General features: G+C 38.3%; 1 protein-coding gene across 1 annotated transcript in view; it reads left to right on the forward strand.

Moving 5' to 3' along the window:
* The window catches only part of LOC118827525 (zinc finger protein 501-like), a 139,650-nt gene that overhangs the window by 63,120 nt on the left and 62,816 nt on the right, over positions 1-13,714 (forward strand). Inside the window, exons 1-2 of the mRNA XM_036598917.1 lie at positions 2,242-2,341; positions 7,362-9,790. Of these exons, the coding sequence (XP_036454810.1) occupies positions 7,483-8,421 (939 nt within the window). The 5' untranslated portion in view covers positions 2,242-2,341; positions 7,362-7,482 and the 3' untranslated portion in view covers positions 8,422-9,790. Of the gene's footprint in view, positions 2,342-7,361 lie in introns of the transcript that reaches the window.

Consider the following 13,714-nt stretch of genomic DNA (forward strand, 5'->3'; position numbering starts at 1 on the left):
CTTCAAACTCTAATACTGTTTCTACATTTATATCTAATCTTTATAACAGAAAGCTTTTACTATTTAGGAGATTCTGATGCTGATCACAGGAGTAACTATTTATTTCATTTCAGATGCTCCAGCCTCCTAAAGCCTGCCACTTTCTCAGGGAGGTGGAGAAGCAGGTCACATCTCCTTCTTAAATACATTAAAGTTCAACACAATCAGTGTTTTCAATAATATAAAGGCAGTTTAGCTGCAGATACATCAACAAAATTATTCTAATATGATTCCAGTACTGTACTTTGTAAAAATCGAGTGCAATGTTGTAATAAAATTAATATCCAACAATAAATTACTATAAACAGATCGTTATAAAATGATCATTGAATAACTTATGATTTATGATTCCGATTATTTAAATCTACATTGTATAAGTAATCAAAAAATCAAGACTATTAATACAGTGAGTGAGGTATGTAAGGAATAACTGGAACATTTTCAGAAGCACAGTACAAAAGAAAAAGGTTGTGTACAAAAGAAAAAAAAGGACAACATACATTATATTAAAAACTGAAAATTGAGTTTAAATCCTATTGTAAGAGCTTTTGTGTGCTTCTGTATTTACTCACTTAAAATTCTGATAGTGCTTAACAGTTTACATGTAATCTTGTTAATGAGCTTTTAGAATTTAAGTTAGAATATTTTTAAGACAATGTTAAAATGCTATGAAAGGTTAAGTATACACAGAGCACAGAGACATTCTTTTAAACCCTGCATTAACTTTGATTATGTTAATTGTATATTCATTTTTTCTTAGCTCTTATAGTTCAACCCAAATTATTTCCTATTTGTGATGAGTAAACCATCCTGTTAGTACATGATAGACTTTTACATCTGTTAGTATTTTTATGTCTGTTTATATTAGAGCTGTCAATGTTAGCACGTTAACTTTCGCGATTAATCTGGAAACCTTAACACATTCATATTACAAAGTTTGACCACAACCTACTTCCATAATTCCTGCAAAGATTTTTACCTGACTGAATCACTGAAAGATGCAACCACAGATAAAATGATGACTAAGGAGACATTCCTTGGTGTGCTTAATAGTAATAGTAAAGCTTCACGTCTTTGCTGATGTTAACAAAGATGACAGCACTGAGACAGTTTCAGGCTGTGTTCATCAAACAACATTGGCTGAGTGCACCCAAAGCAAGTCTGTCAACAAAGCGACAACAGCTAATCTTACCAATGCAATCACTAGATGAGTGGCCATGGACTGCAGGCCCATCAACACTGTTGAGGACCAGGGGCTTAAAGGCATTATCCTGATTGCCTCAGGAGACCCATCATATAAGCCAGCTTTGAGGGGAACTATTGTCACAAGGATTTGTGAATTGTATGGCAGTGAAAAAAGAAAGCAGAGCGGTTGGCACAAGCTACGTGTTTCACTGATTGGAGACCAATGTACATCAATAAGCAACCAAACTACCTTGGTGTAACGGCACACCTAAAAGATGACAAATGGTAACTGCACTCATTTGATTGAGTTGTGGTCAAAACAGAGGAAAAGCATTTTGCTGAAACATGTGTCAGCCAGTTTTTTGAAGGCTTTATAACTCAAACTCGTGGGAGTCCTGATACCCAGATTTGATTGCTATTAGTGTAAATCGTATTGCAGCTAAAATGTACTAAAGCAGACATTTAAAGTAATTCCTTAAAAATATACTTCTAAATAATACACGTAAGTTGATGATAATTAAATATGCTTTTATTTAAGTATTCTTCAGTATGTTATGAAATGCATATTAAAGTATAATTTAAAATGTGCTTCTTAAAATTGTCTTTTAAAGTATATTCTAAGTGTACTTTATTTCCATAAAATGCATGCAATATATATGTTTTTGTATTCTCTGTATGCATACTATCGACATACTTAAGTATGCTTCCTTTTGGGTGGTCTGCAGTGTAAGGTAAATGAATTGAATGAATTCATATTTTGCCTTTATTTGGAGTTAAGATTATTTTGTGGATATACCAGCAAAATTAGCAAATAGAAAAAAAATAAAAATAAAGCAAAAACTGGCAAAATGAGTAATACATTTATATCAGAACGTGTAAAGATGAGTAGTCATGTTTTTGAAAAGTCAAGGTTAATTTAAGGTTGAAGTTAATTATTTGTATTTGCAAACGTATTTTGGACAATTCCATACAGGTGGTGGCGCTAATTCTGTGACTATTACTTTCTCCAACTGCATTAAAGCGGAGAAGCAGAAGGTTGTGTTGTGGTCGGCAGTCCACGCCTCCGCGCTCATACAGTGTTGTTGGAGGAACAGAGACGAGAAGTGACCTATTAAAGGTAGAAAGCTGTCCGACACTTTAACACGCACTGTTCTTCATTCACTCTGAGACAAACAGCTGGAGACACATTTGAGTCTGAAAATAAGATCTGACGGGTTTAAAATAGATTAAACACAGAAGCAGCCTCATTCAAACCAGACCTAAGTAATGTGAGCTGTTGGGCCAGAACATTTGGTTGATAGTGTTTTCCACGAGGCTGAAGTTGGTTCTTATTCGCGGCTTCTGGTTCAGCGAACGACGGTAAACGTTAAGGAGTGTTCACGTTCGCATGTTTGCTGCGCAGTTTCTATTTTGACGAACTTGGATAGACTAATAATAAAGTTAAATTTAGAACGTGTACTCTGTTTGTCCAACCATTGTTAACAGAAAGAATGTGATTATAACGTAATAAAATATTTTATTTTGCAGGTATGATGTTCTTTCGATTCATTTCTGCTGTGTAATTTAATTGCAAGTATTTTAAAGTATAAGACGGGCGAACAAAAATCAGCATGAGTTTTATAAGTTTGATTTCAGGCTAATTTAAACGTAATCTTATTTAGATTTAATAATATTTTCCAATCTCAGAAGTCGCTGGCAGTGTGACACAATGAGCAGTAGTGTATAAAAGTAAATGAATAATAAGCTTAAATTGCAGACGGATTTACTCACATGGGGTGAGACAAATGATGGATTCTAAACAGAGTACCAGTTTGTTCCTGTAACAAAAACCTGGTTTTAGTCGGTTTCCAAGCACACTTAATACATAAAAATAGCTGCCAACTTGGCACCTAGATCATTACTGCACACAAAAAAATGAAATGACATATTCCAGATAGAGAACCAGTGTCCCACTGTAAGGAATTACTGGTTTTAGTTTCCACTTCATGGGAGAGTTTCTCCTTATCCAGTTTAAGTGGGAATGGCAGTGTTTTGTCCATGAAAACATCTGTGAAAAGCATTGCATCATCTTAGGCCACTCATAGCTGTTATACGGCTGCGTTGTTCAGCTATAATGAGAGCGTTTTAGTTTTCTCGTCGTCGCTTGTTGTTGGGACTCAGTGAAAAATGGAGGAGAGTAAAAATTTGTTGCTGCACTTGCAAACTTAGTTTTTCAGTCAGAACAGAGTGCTGCACAGACTCAACATAGTGCTAGTGTTAAAGTTAGTATAGATAGCTCCAGTGTTGGGTAATTATTCAAAAATGTAATCCATAACAAATTACTAATTGTCTGTTTCAAAATGTACAGGGATTACATTACTTATTATTTCATGAAAAACAGTAGAAATTAAAAAAGTACTCATTACTTCCATGTTACACTGTACCAACTTATCTCGCTATATTGGCAGATAATTAGCTGTATTTCTTAAAACCTGAATGAGTTTCACTTGCCAAGATATAATTTTTGCAGTGTAAATGTATATGCCACACAGGGTCCCAGAGCGTCAACTTTAAAAATGTGCATCTAGGGGCCCCTGTTCTTGTCTTTCGCATAGGGCTTTGGGAATCAGTAAAGAGTCACCCTGGGCCTAAGCCAGCAGCAGCATTCCAGAGTCTGAAGTGTGGTCTTATTTTGGTTTTTATTAGAGTGCAGAGGTAAACTTGATTGAAGATGGTCACACTGAAAATTGCTGCGAATGTGTTATAATTAATTGTGCTTCTTTGTCAAAATGTCCTATCATAGCACCTTTTTATAGGAAGCTCTGTACATAAAACTCCAAGTAGGATATTTTGATAGCTTATATCAACTTAATCAAAAAAAAGCCTACCAGCATTAAAACTACAAAGCTGAAGTCAGCTTTTTATTCGCCAGCTTCTTGTTCGAATTTTGCCGTTCCTTTTTAAATGGTTAAGCAGTTATTATAGTCCCACAGGTTCCAGACTGTAAGTGGGCACCATCAAAGGTTTTACAGAAAAATGTAAACAAGAAGCTGGTGAATACTAAACCAACTTTAACAGTATTAAAACTGCAGGTAGGATAGTTCTATGTTCTGAACATCCTTATTAGAAAGTATTACCTGCATTGAAAGAATAACTAGGATATTTTGGGGAAAGGGGGGGAGTATTAACATCAAGCTGAGTCTGTACTTAATTAACATTAAAAACACAATAAAACTTTAACACTCCTGTTTGAACCTCTCATGGCCACATGGTGCAACGTTTAATGTTAATGCACATTTGATACGGTTTTCATATGTTAACATAAGGTATTAGCTATATTATTGTTTTAATGTTTATGTACACAAAAGGTGCTAAATGCAGTTAATATTGTTTTTGGTTTTCATTATAATAATTGGTGAAATGACTTCAGTTCATGTATCCTAGTTTTTTTTAATATTTTCAGCACAATTTTTTCTTTTAACAATACCATGAGGATACTGATAACCATGATAATTCTGATCACTATAATTGATTCGTTTTCATACCATTTCATTTCTAATTGCTATCACACGTGTTCCCATTAAAATAGTTGTAAATGATGGAATGTACCTGAAACTTATAATGGGCATATCCAGTCTACTAATAAGTGCTGTTCTTCTTTCAATATACTACAGTTTAGCTGGTTTGACCATTTTTTTTGTTGGAGTCCAGCCAGATTGTCCTGTTGAGTTGGCTACTGTAGTCCAGTGGTTTTCAACTCCAGTACTGGGGTTGTCCTGCAGTTTTGGTATTCACTGCCCCAACACTCTTGAACCAGCTCTGCAGGTAACAATCAAGCTCTTTATGAGCTGGGCCAGGTGTATTGGGAGTAGAGGTCAGCACAAGGCGGGTCCTGTGTGATCTGCTAAATAATTCGTGGGTGGGATTCGTTTTGAGGCACCGTGGTCATTGCAGGTAAATGGCCTACAGGTTGCAAACTCTTGTTGCTGGGTATTATGGCTGGCTGGGTGGGGAGGGCTTGAACATTTATTGTCTGCTTGTTGAAACGTACAGGCAAACAACAAATAAGCTGCAGTTGTGCTGCAGAGAAAAACACATTAATAATGATGACAAACAGCAGAACACATGAAGCTATATAACATCTAGTAAATAATTTATGTACATAATCTTAATTTTTTTTGTTTTTTTGAAATCTATGACAATTGACACGGCTCTGTAGGTTGTGGCGTGGCATGCCTTGCCCTCTGTTTTGGCTTTAATTTCATTTCAGCTTTGATTTTTTTTCGCTTGGCTGTGGCACTGCCTGCTTGTCTTTTGACAGTTATGTCACATGACACCACACTCATTGTATTGTGCCATGCATAAGTTTACATGGCTTTTTTTACACATTTGATTTTTGTGGCTGGGGGTGTTGAGGTATGATGAGTCTGGAGGTTGTTCCGCCATGTTGCCTTGGTTGTGTAGACATGTCCACTGTCAGTAGAGCAGAATATGGAAAAAGCAGGCAAGAGTGGACAAGGACTATAGGTGTAGCACAAAGTAGGCAGGAGCAGAGGAACATGGTGTGTGGTTGAAGCAGGCAAGTGCAGGTTAAAATGTGTTAGGTTTTTACTGGCAGGAATGGGCAAGAATGACACTAGATTTTGCAAGTGCAGGGGAACGTGGTTAGTGGTTGAATCGGACAGGTGCAGGCATTAATAATCAGCTCTGTGCAGACAGCAGTGAACACCTGAAACTACAGGGCAGTGGCTCCCAAGAACTGGACTTGAAATCCACATATCTGAAATTCCATTTCAACCTATCAAAATTCAAATGGAAACATTAAATGCAGAGATGAACTGGCATGGAAATTTTGGAATGCAGATATCTGATTTTATGTACTCTACAAATATGGGCACTTCTGAGCTGTGTGATGATGATGATGATATGATGATGATGATCAAAATGAGCTATAAATTAATCAATTTGATCTTTCATTCAAACAATTAGCAAAAATCTTAACTTTTGTTTAAGATTAATGATTGAAAGAAAAAAATATATAAATATTTTTCTTAAATCTATGTGTGCCACAATTGTTGGTCTCCCTAGAAATTCTTAAGACTGAAATCTAACTGAATTATATTCCCATTCATATTTTATGTCCAAGTTCACTTTAGTTATTAGGAGCACTGAAATGGTCAGCCTGCTCCTGTTGCAGGAGATACCAGTTAAAAAGGCCCATTTCCAGTATCAGATCAATAATTGAGAAGTTTCAAATAACTGGAGATGTTAAGAATCTGCCGGGAAGAGAACATACACTATATGGACAAAAGTATTGGGATACACCTCTTAACCATTGAATTTCATTCAGTCCCATTGCAACAGGTATATGAAATGTAGCACCTTGCCATGCTGTCTGCCTTCACAAACATTTGTGAAAAAATCTGTCATTCTAAAAAGCTCACTGAATTTGGGTGTGGCACTGTAATAGGATGCCACGGTTGCAACAAGTCAGTTCATGAAATGTCTTCCCTCCTAGATATTCCACGATCAATTGTGAGTGGTGTTATTGAGAAGTGGAAGCGTTTAGGAACCACAGCAACCACGTAATTTACAGAGTGGCTTCGTCGAGTGCTGAGGTGCATAGTGCCAACACTCTGCTGACTCAGTCACTATTACCATTAAAACCACCACAAGAGTTTTTAAAGATAACATAATTTATTACGCTCTGTAATTGTCTATACATGACTTGGATTAAGGCTTAATGAATTAAATAAACCCTGAGACGTACCAAAATATAATTAACTTGTAAAGCAGAGGATCCAGTAATATTCAGTGGCAAAATGTACACAGGATAAAACGTATAACGTATATAAAACAAGTTTATAATCTTCTTGTTAACCATAGGACGTGATCAAGGCAATTTTTAAATAATCACAGTCATTTTTGCCATGGAGAAAGCCATCTTAGCCCTGGAGTTTATAAGCATGACGACATGCCTTCAGTGGTGTAAATGTCTATTCGAAAAGTTTGAATAATTAGGTGACTGCCTTTTCCATATCAAATGGAATTTTTTTCTTTCTTTACATTTTCTGCCAGTTGTTTTAGATTGCATTCATGGATCAGACTACTTTTGTTGCATTGCACATTGAGTTTATGTTTTCTTTTTCTACTTGCAGAAACAAAATGATGTCCTGTTTCAAGTCTTCCCCTGCACTTTCCTACCCAGCTTAAACATGCTTCTGTAAACACATCAGGACATTCCATCAAGGAAAACATTTAGAAGCCAAATATAAGAATATGCCGTCCAGAAGACGTTCTGGTACTCAGCAAACGTCATCTGGTACCCTCCACATGAACACATCTCACAGACAAACACAGAAAACTCACTACTGCTTGGAGTGTGGAAAGAGTTTTACTCAAAGGAGAACTCTCAGAACACACCAGCACATTCACACAGGAGAGAAGCTGTATAACTGCTCAGAGTGTGGGAAGAGTTTCATTCAAAAGAATACTCTCCAACAACACAAGCGCATTCACACAGGAGAGAAGCCATATCTCTGCTCAGAGTGTGGGAAGAGTTTTAATGTACAGAGTAATCTCCAAAGACACTGGCTCATTCACACAGGAGTTAAAGCATATTACTGTTCAGACTGTGGGAAGAGTTTTACTCAGCAGAGTACTCTCCAAGAACACCAGCGCATTCATACAGGAGAGAAGCCGTATTACTGCTCAGAGTGTGGGAACAGTTTTAATCGTCGCAGTTCTTTCCAAGAACACCAGCGAATTCACACAGGAGAGAAGCCATATCTCTGCTCAGAGTGTGGGAAGAGTTTTAATCGTCACAGTACTCTCCAACGACACCAGCGCATTCACACAGGAGAGAAGCCGTATTACTGCTTAGAGTGTGGGAAGGGTTTTACTGAGCAAGGTCATCTTCAACAACACCAGCGAATTCACACACAAGAGAAGCCGTATCACTGCTCAGAGTGTGGGAAGAGTTTTAATCAACAAAGTTCTCTCCAACAACACCAGCGCATTCACACGGGAGAGAAGCCATTTCGCTGCTCAGAGTGTGGGAAGAGTTTTACTCTACAGAGTCATCTCCATCAACACCAGCGCATTCACACAGGAGAAAAGCCATATCACTGCTCAGAGTGTGGGAGGAGTTTCAGGCATCCAAGGACTGTGACCACACACAAGTGCATTGTAAGCAGTGGTGGAAATGGACAGTTATGAGTGTAACCTTAATACCTTGCTGGGAGTAAAAGTCTGCTTCCAGCCCAGATTTCAAATTGTTTTTAGCTGACAAACACCTATTGTTGTTTTACATTGTTTCTAAAACATGAGCATAAAATGAAATATAATTTCCTTAGCTGAACACCAAGTTAACCCTTGTATACTCAATGAGGTGTGGTACAGATTGTGCCCCGCAATGAGTTTCATTTGTGTTATATGTTGCAAAAAAATTGAGAAGTTCCACATTCAATAATAAAAGATTATACTTTCTGATTTAGAGTATAATCTAGTATAGTGTTTCTGATGCAGTGATGGATGTTTTGACAAATATTTGACAGTGTGTTTTGCTACTTGAATCTCTTTTTCTCCTTTCCTACATTTTAACTAGTTAATGCTTGTTACAATAAAAGTCTCACTTTATCTTCCCTTTTAATCTTTAGGAGGTGCTTACTGTATGCTGTATGTTCTGTTTTTGTTGAGGGCTGTAATGAAGGACATATGACCCTGAACACTGTAACAGTAAACTTTTTGCTGTGGTGGGCAGAAGAAGCTTTGCAATGGAGAGTACACAGGATTATGAAAGACTGCGAGACATCTCTCTATCTGAGTGACCTACTGGTGATTTTCCTTCAGAATGGCCTATGCATGCTTGTTTTTCCACAGCATAAAGTTGCATGCAGGCCAAATTAGATCTCATCTATGAACTTTCCAATACTGTTTTCAGAGACAGAGAGGATTTTTGATATTCTTTGTGATGCTTGGAGAGTGTCTGTTCCTAGCGAAGGGTGCTGAGACAATCTTTACTAGCAGACGTGGCAAAAGCCGATTGCAAAGGAGTTTGATCTGGGTATCTCCATCATTGTAGAACTGGGTGAAAGGTGACCAGTAGTGACATTCGAGGCCTTGAGCCTGACTGAGAGCAACTCTTGCTGACTTCATTAGGATGTGCATGAGGAACACTATATTGAATCTCATTAATGACCCTGTGTTCAATTGTATTCCTGAACCAATCCAAGTCTGCGTCATAATAGTTTTGCTTTGTAATGATGAATCAATATGTTTGTGAAATTCTGTATGTAGAAAGTCTACTTTACATATAATTTGCCTAAAGGTATAACTACTTTCACCAAGTATGTGTTAGACAGTGTGGAAGACACCTGCAGGTGCTCTCACCCCTCATCTCTCTCTCTCTCTCTCTCTCTCTCTGGGATTATCTTTCTCCAGTTTTCTCTATTTTTATGCTTGTAATAAATGCAGGATTCTGTTTGTTCCATAATGCTATATACTTTAGAATCAGACTCATTTTATTTCGCCAAGTATGTAACACATACAGTTGGTCATAGTGAGTGCGCACATGTAACATAGTAAACAGACCAGACAAGTACAGAAGAGATAAATGTTAAAAATAAAAAAAAAATAAAAACACTTAGTAGAACAAATAATAAAATATTAGATATAAAGGAGCTAATGTGAAAGGAGCTAAAGAGATGAATGTGAATATCACATGTGAATATGTATGTGCAGAGTCTGAGGAAATAAACAGTTATTTAAAGATATGAACACTAAATAAGTGTATAAATAAGCATTGTGGTTCAGATGATTTATACAGGATATACAGGAGCATTTTTGTATTTGCATTCATGGCATTTAGCATATGCTCTTATTCAGAATGACTCACAAAAGTGCTTTGTTGTCCGCTCAGAGAATGTATCCTAAGGAGTTCAAATAAGTTAGAGTCTAAACTACCATTGAGCTCAGACACTGTCCGAAAACAAAAGCTAGCATTTATACCCAGAAAGAAAGACACTACTATAATTGAGACATAAATGCAATACGATGTATGTGGTGGACTTGCGACCTGTCCAGGGTGTGTCCTGCCTTCCACCCAATGACAGCTGGGATAGGCTCCAGCTACCCTCCGTGACCCAGAAGGATAAGCAGTTTAGAAAATGTGTGTGTGCAATACAATGCATTCCAGCAAATTTAATGTTCAAGTATAGAGAGTTCCAAATAAAGTGCAATGTGCAGACAGTTCCATGAGTTAGTCGAGCTCAATATGTAGATATTCTGAGTTAACTGGTGTAAACAGGGTTTAGATCAGTAACAGTCTGTAGTCTGTGTGTTCATGTTCTGGTTGGTGTTGCTGGTGTGGCCGGTTTAACAGCTTGCAAGTAAAAAATGTTCTTGAATCTGGTGGTTCTGGCTTGGATGTTCTGGTACCTCCAGACTCTAAAGTTTTAGGCACTTTAGATATTTTCTGAATTTGTGGTTTTCTGCATTAGTATGTCAGTAGGAGACAGAATACTCTAGATTTCCAAACATTACATTTGCAAAAACAAAATTGTATAGTGCAAGCAAACAGGTGTTAACAGACTGAACTAAACTGATGAACTGAGACAGAAGCAGCTGTGTCGAGGGAATAAAACTGGGTGAGGGATAACCATATTAAATTAGCAAAGTTGTGTCAGGTATGGCAGTTAACCTTCAAATCTTACACTATGGCAAGAGTGAGCATAGCAATCAGAATCAAGCTTTATTGGCTAGGTATGCTTACACATACAAGGAATTTGGTTTTGGTTACAAGAGCTCACAGTGCACAGTTGTTGATGTTGCTGTCCCACTTCAGGTCTCTGGTGATTGTTGTGCCTAGGACCTTGCAGGACTCTACTGCCATCACAGTTCTGTCCAGGATGGTGAGTGCTGGCAGGGTTGGAGAGCTCCTCCTGAAGTCTACTGTCGTCTCCACTGTTTTCAACACAAGGTGGCCATCCTGCGTAAGCAAGGTCTCTCCCAAGCAGAAATTTTGCATCAGACAGATGTTTCCAGTTGTGCTGTCCAAGCTCTTCTGCAGAAGACAGGCAAAGTTGAGGACCAGAAATGCAGTTTTTTAGCCACGGTAACGGAGTGCAGAAGATGTGAAGTACATCAGTCAATGAGCATCGACAGGCTGATTTTAGGGGGGGCTTTAGGAGAAGTATGTCCTCCAACGCTACATAGTCTCTTCAATATGGTTCTGCAGAGGTTCTTAGGAGGGAGTAACAAATAATCTCGAACAGTATTGTTTAACAAATCTGTGAATTTGAGGGTATCTAAAAAAATGACTTTGCGATAGATAATTTAGAGGAAAGCTCCTGAAATCTTATGTGTCTCCCATAAATAGATCTGTGAACTAAGTAATGCTTATCTTCTGCCAAAAAGCAAAAGCATAGTCTAGCCTAGAGGGTTTAAACAGGCCAAATTTAGGGCCAAACATCGCATATAGGGCCAAAACCCCTATATTTCACAATTTAAAATGTTGACAAAACTGATATCATATATTTTTAGTAAATGTTAAAATAGACTTTGTCAAGTGATATACAAAATAGACATGGGTGAAAAGAAGGGGAGACAAAAAGTTGCAAAAAATCTTGGGACTGTATACATCTTTACAGTTTGAACTGTAAAATGTGTCATATTGCACACAGGAAATGGTGATGAATTCACAGTTTACCTACTGGGAGCAGTGCTGGTTGTACAGTCTAAGAGCAGCAGGAAGGAAGGACCTGCAATAGTGCTTCTTCACAAACTTGGGCAGCCTGTCTCTAAAAGAACTGCCCAGTGCTGCCAGAATCTCATTCATGGGGTGGAAGCTGTTCTCCAGCATGGATGCTTGTCTCGCTAACATTTCCTTTCTCCAACCACCTGCACTGGGTCTAGGGGACTTCCCAGGGCAGGGCTGGCTCGCTTAATGAGTCTGTCAAGTCTCTTTCTGTCCACAGTTGAGATGCTGCTGCCCCAGCAGACCACTCCATAAAAGATGGCTGATGCCACCGCGGTGTCGAAAAAGGTCCTCAGGAGTGCCCCCAGCACTCCAAATGACCTCAGTCTCCTAAGCAGGTAGAGTCTGCTCTAGCCTTTCTTTTAAAATGCAATAATATTATTGCACCAGTCAAGTCTATTGTTGAGGTGAAAACCCAGGTATTTATAAGAGTCCACTCTCTCAATGTCCATTCACTGAATGTTCACTGATGGAGGGAGGTGCCTGTGCCTGTGGAAATCCATGTCAGACACACAGTCTCGTGCCCTCACATACTGTGGTCGGTTGGTGAGGTAGTCCAGAATCCAATTTAATAGGTGGTGATCGACCTCAGTGTTCCCCAGCTTGTTCATCAGGAGCCTAGGCTGAATGGTGTCTCACAGTGCTCCCAGGCTTCTCCAGGTGAGAAAAAGAGTATGATCCACTACATCAAAAAAGTTATGTTGTTAAGGACGTGGTTGAGAAGAAAAGCCTGGTCACAGGAAATCTGGAGACGCTTCTCGTTGTAGAGCCTGTGATGAGCCACAGCAGAGGCGTCACTCTCCTATTCAGTCACTCCCATTCACTCACATAAACCCTTGAAACTCGCACACAACAGAAACGATATATCCACAAATATCCACTTACACACCTTCAAGCTCACAGCAGAAAAGACTGTCTGACTAATCTTTAATTTTGTTAAGCGAGGATTCTTTCCAGCAGGTAAACCAGTGTTAGCTTAGTTATTACAGTCAGACTTCTCAAAATCTTATGTTACTGTATTTGTTTGAACTTCTATTTACTGTGTAACTGTGAGCTTCTGTGTAACTGAAGATAAATTCCTTATAAGTGCAAACATACTTGCCTGAAAAATCCTGATTTTTATTATGATTAATCTGTTGCATGAGACATCAATTTGGAATAAATACAAAAGCGTCAAAGCTGGCATTAATATCAAAGTCAAAATAATGGAATCAACACAAACTAATAAACACACACACACAGCTTTAGGCACTTACCACTTACAGAATTAGCACAACCACCTGGCTTGAAGCAGTTTCACACTGGAACCTGGCCTAGCTGAAGGGCTACTGCTTACTCTACCTTCATTATAGCCTAATACTTATAATGCAGATAGAGTAAAGAACAGGAGCTATAGAGCTGTGCCTTTGGTTTATGCTTCACTCTATTTTCCTCATAAAACCAAAGCCTTGGTCTGAAACCACTGTTACTGATTTCACTAAAATAAAAGCACAGGGCCTAGCTGGAAGCCTCCTTTTGCTTACTCTGACTTCATCAAAAGACTACGGCCTTATCCTAAACCTACTTTGACATTCTTCAACTTCACTATAAACCCTTGGCCGAACTCTAAAACTACTCTTACTTCCTACTACATGATAAAACCGAAGCCTAAATGTAAGGCTGATTCGGCCTATTCTAACTACAGAATGGGGTTTAATCCCAGTTTCTCTATCTGATTTGAAGCCTGAGGCCCTGCCCTAAGCTTAATTTGCTGTT

The sequence above is a fragment of the Colossoma macropomum genome, unplaced genomic scaffold (genome assembly GCF_904425465.1).
Source record: "Colossoma macropomum unplaced genomic scaffold, Colossoma_macropomum, whole genome shotgun sequence".
Lineage (NCBI taxonomy): Eukaryota > Metazoa > Chordata > Actinopteri > Characiformes > Serrasalmidae > Colossoma > Colossoma macropomum.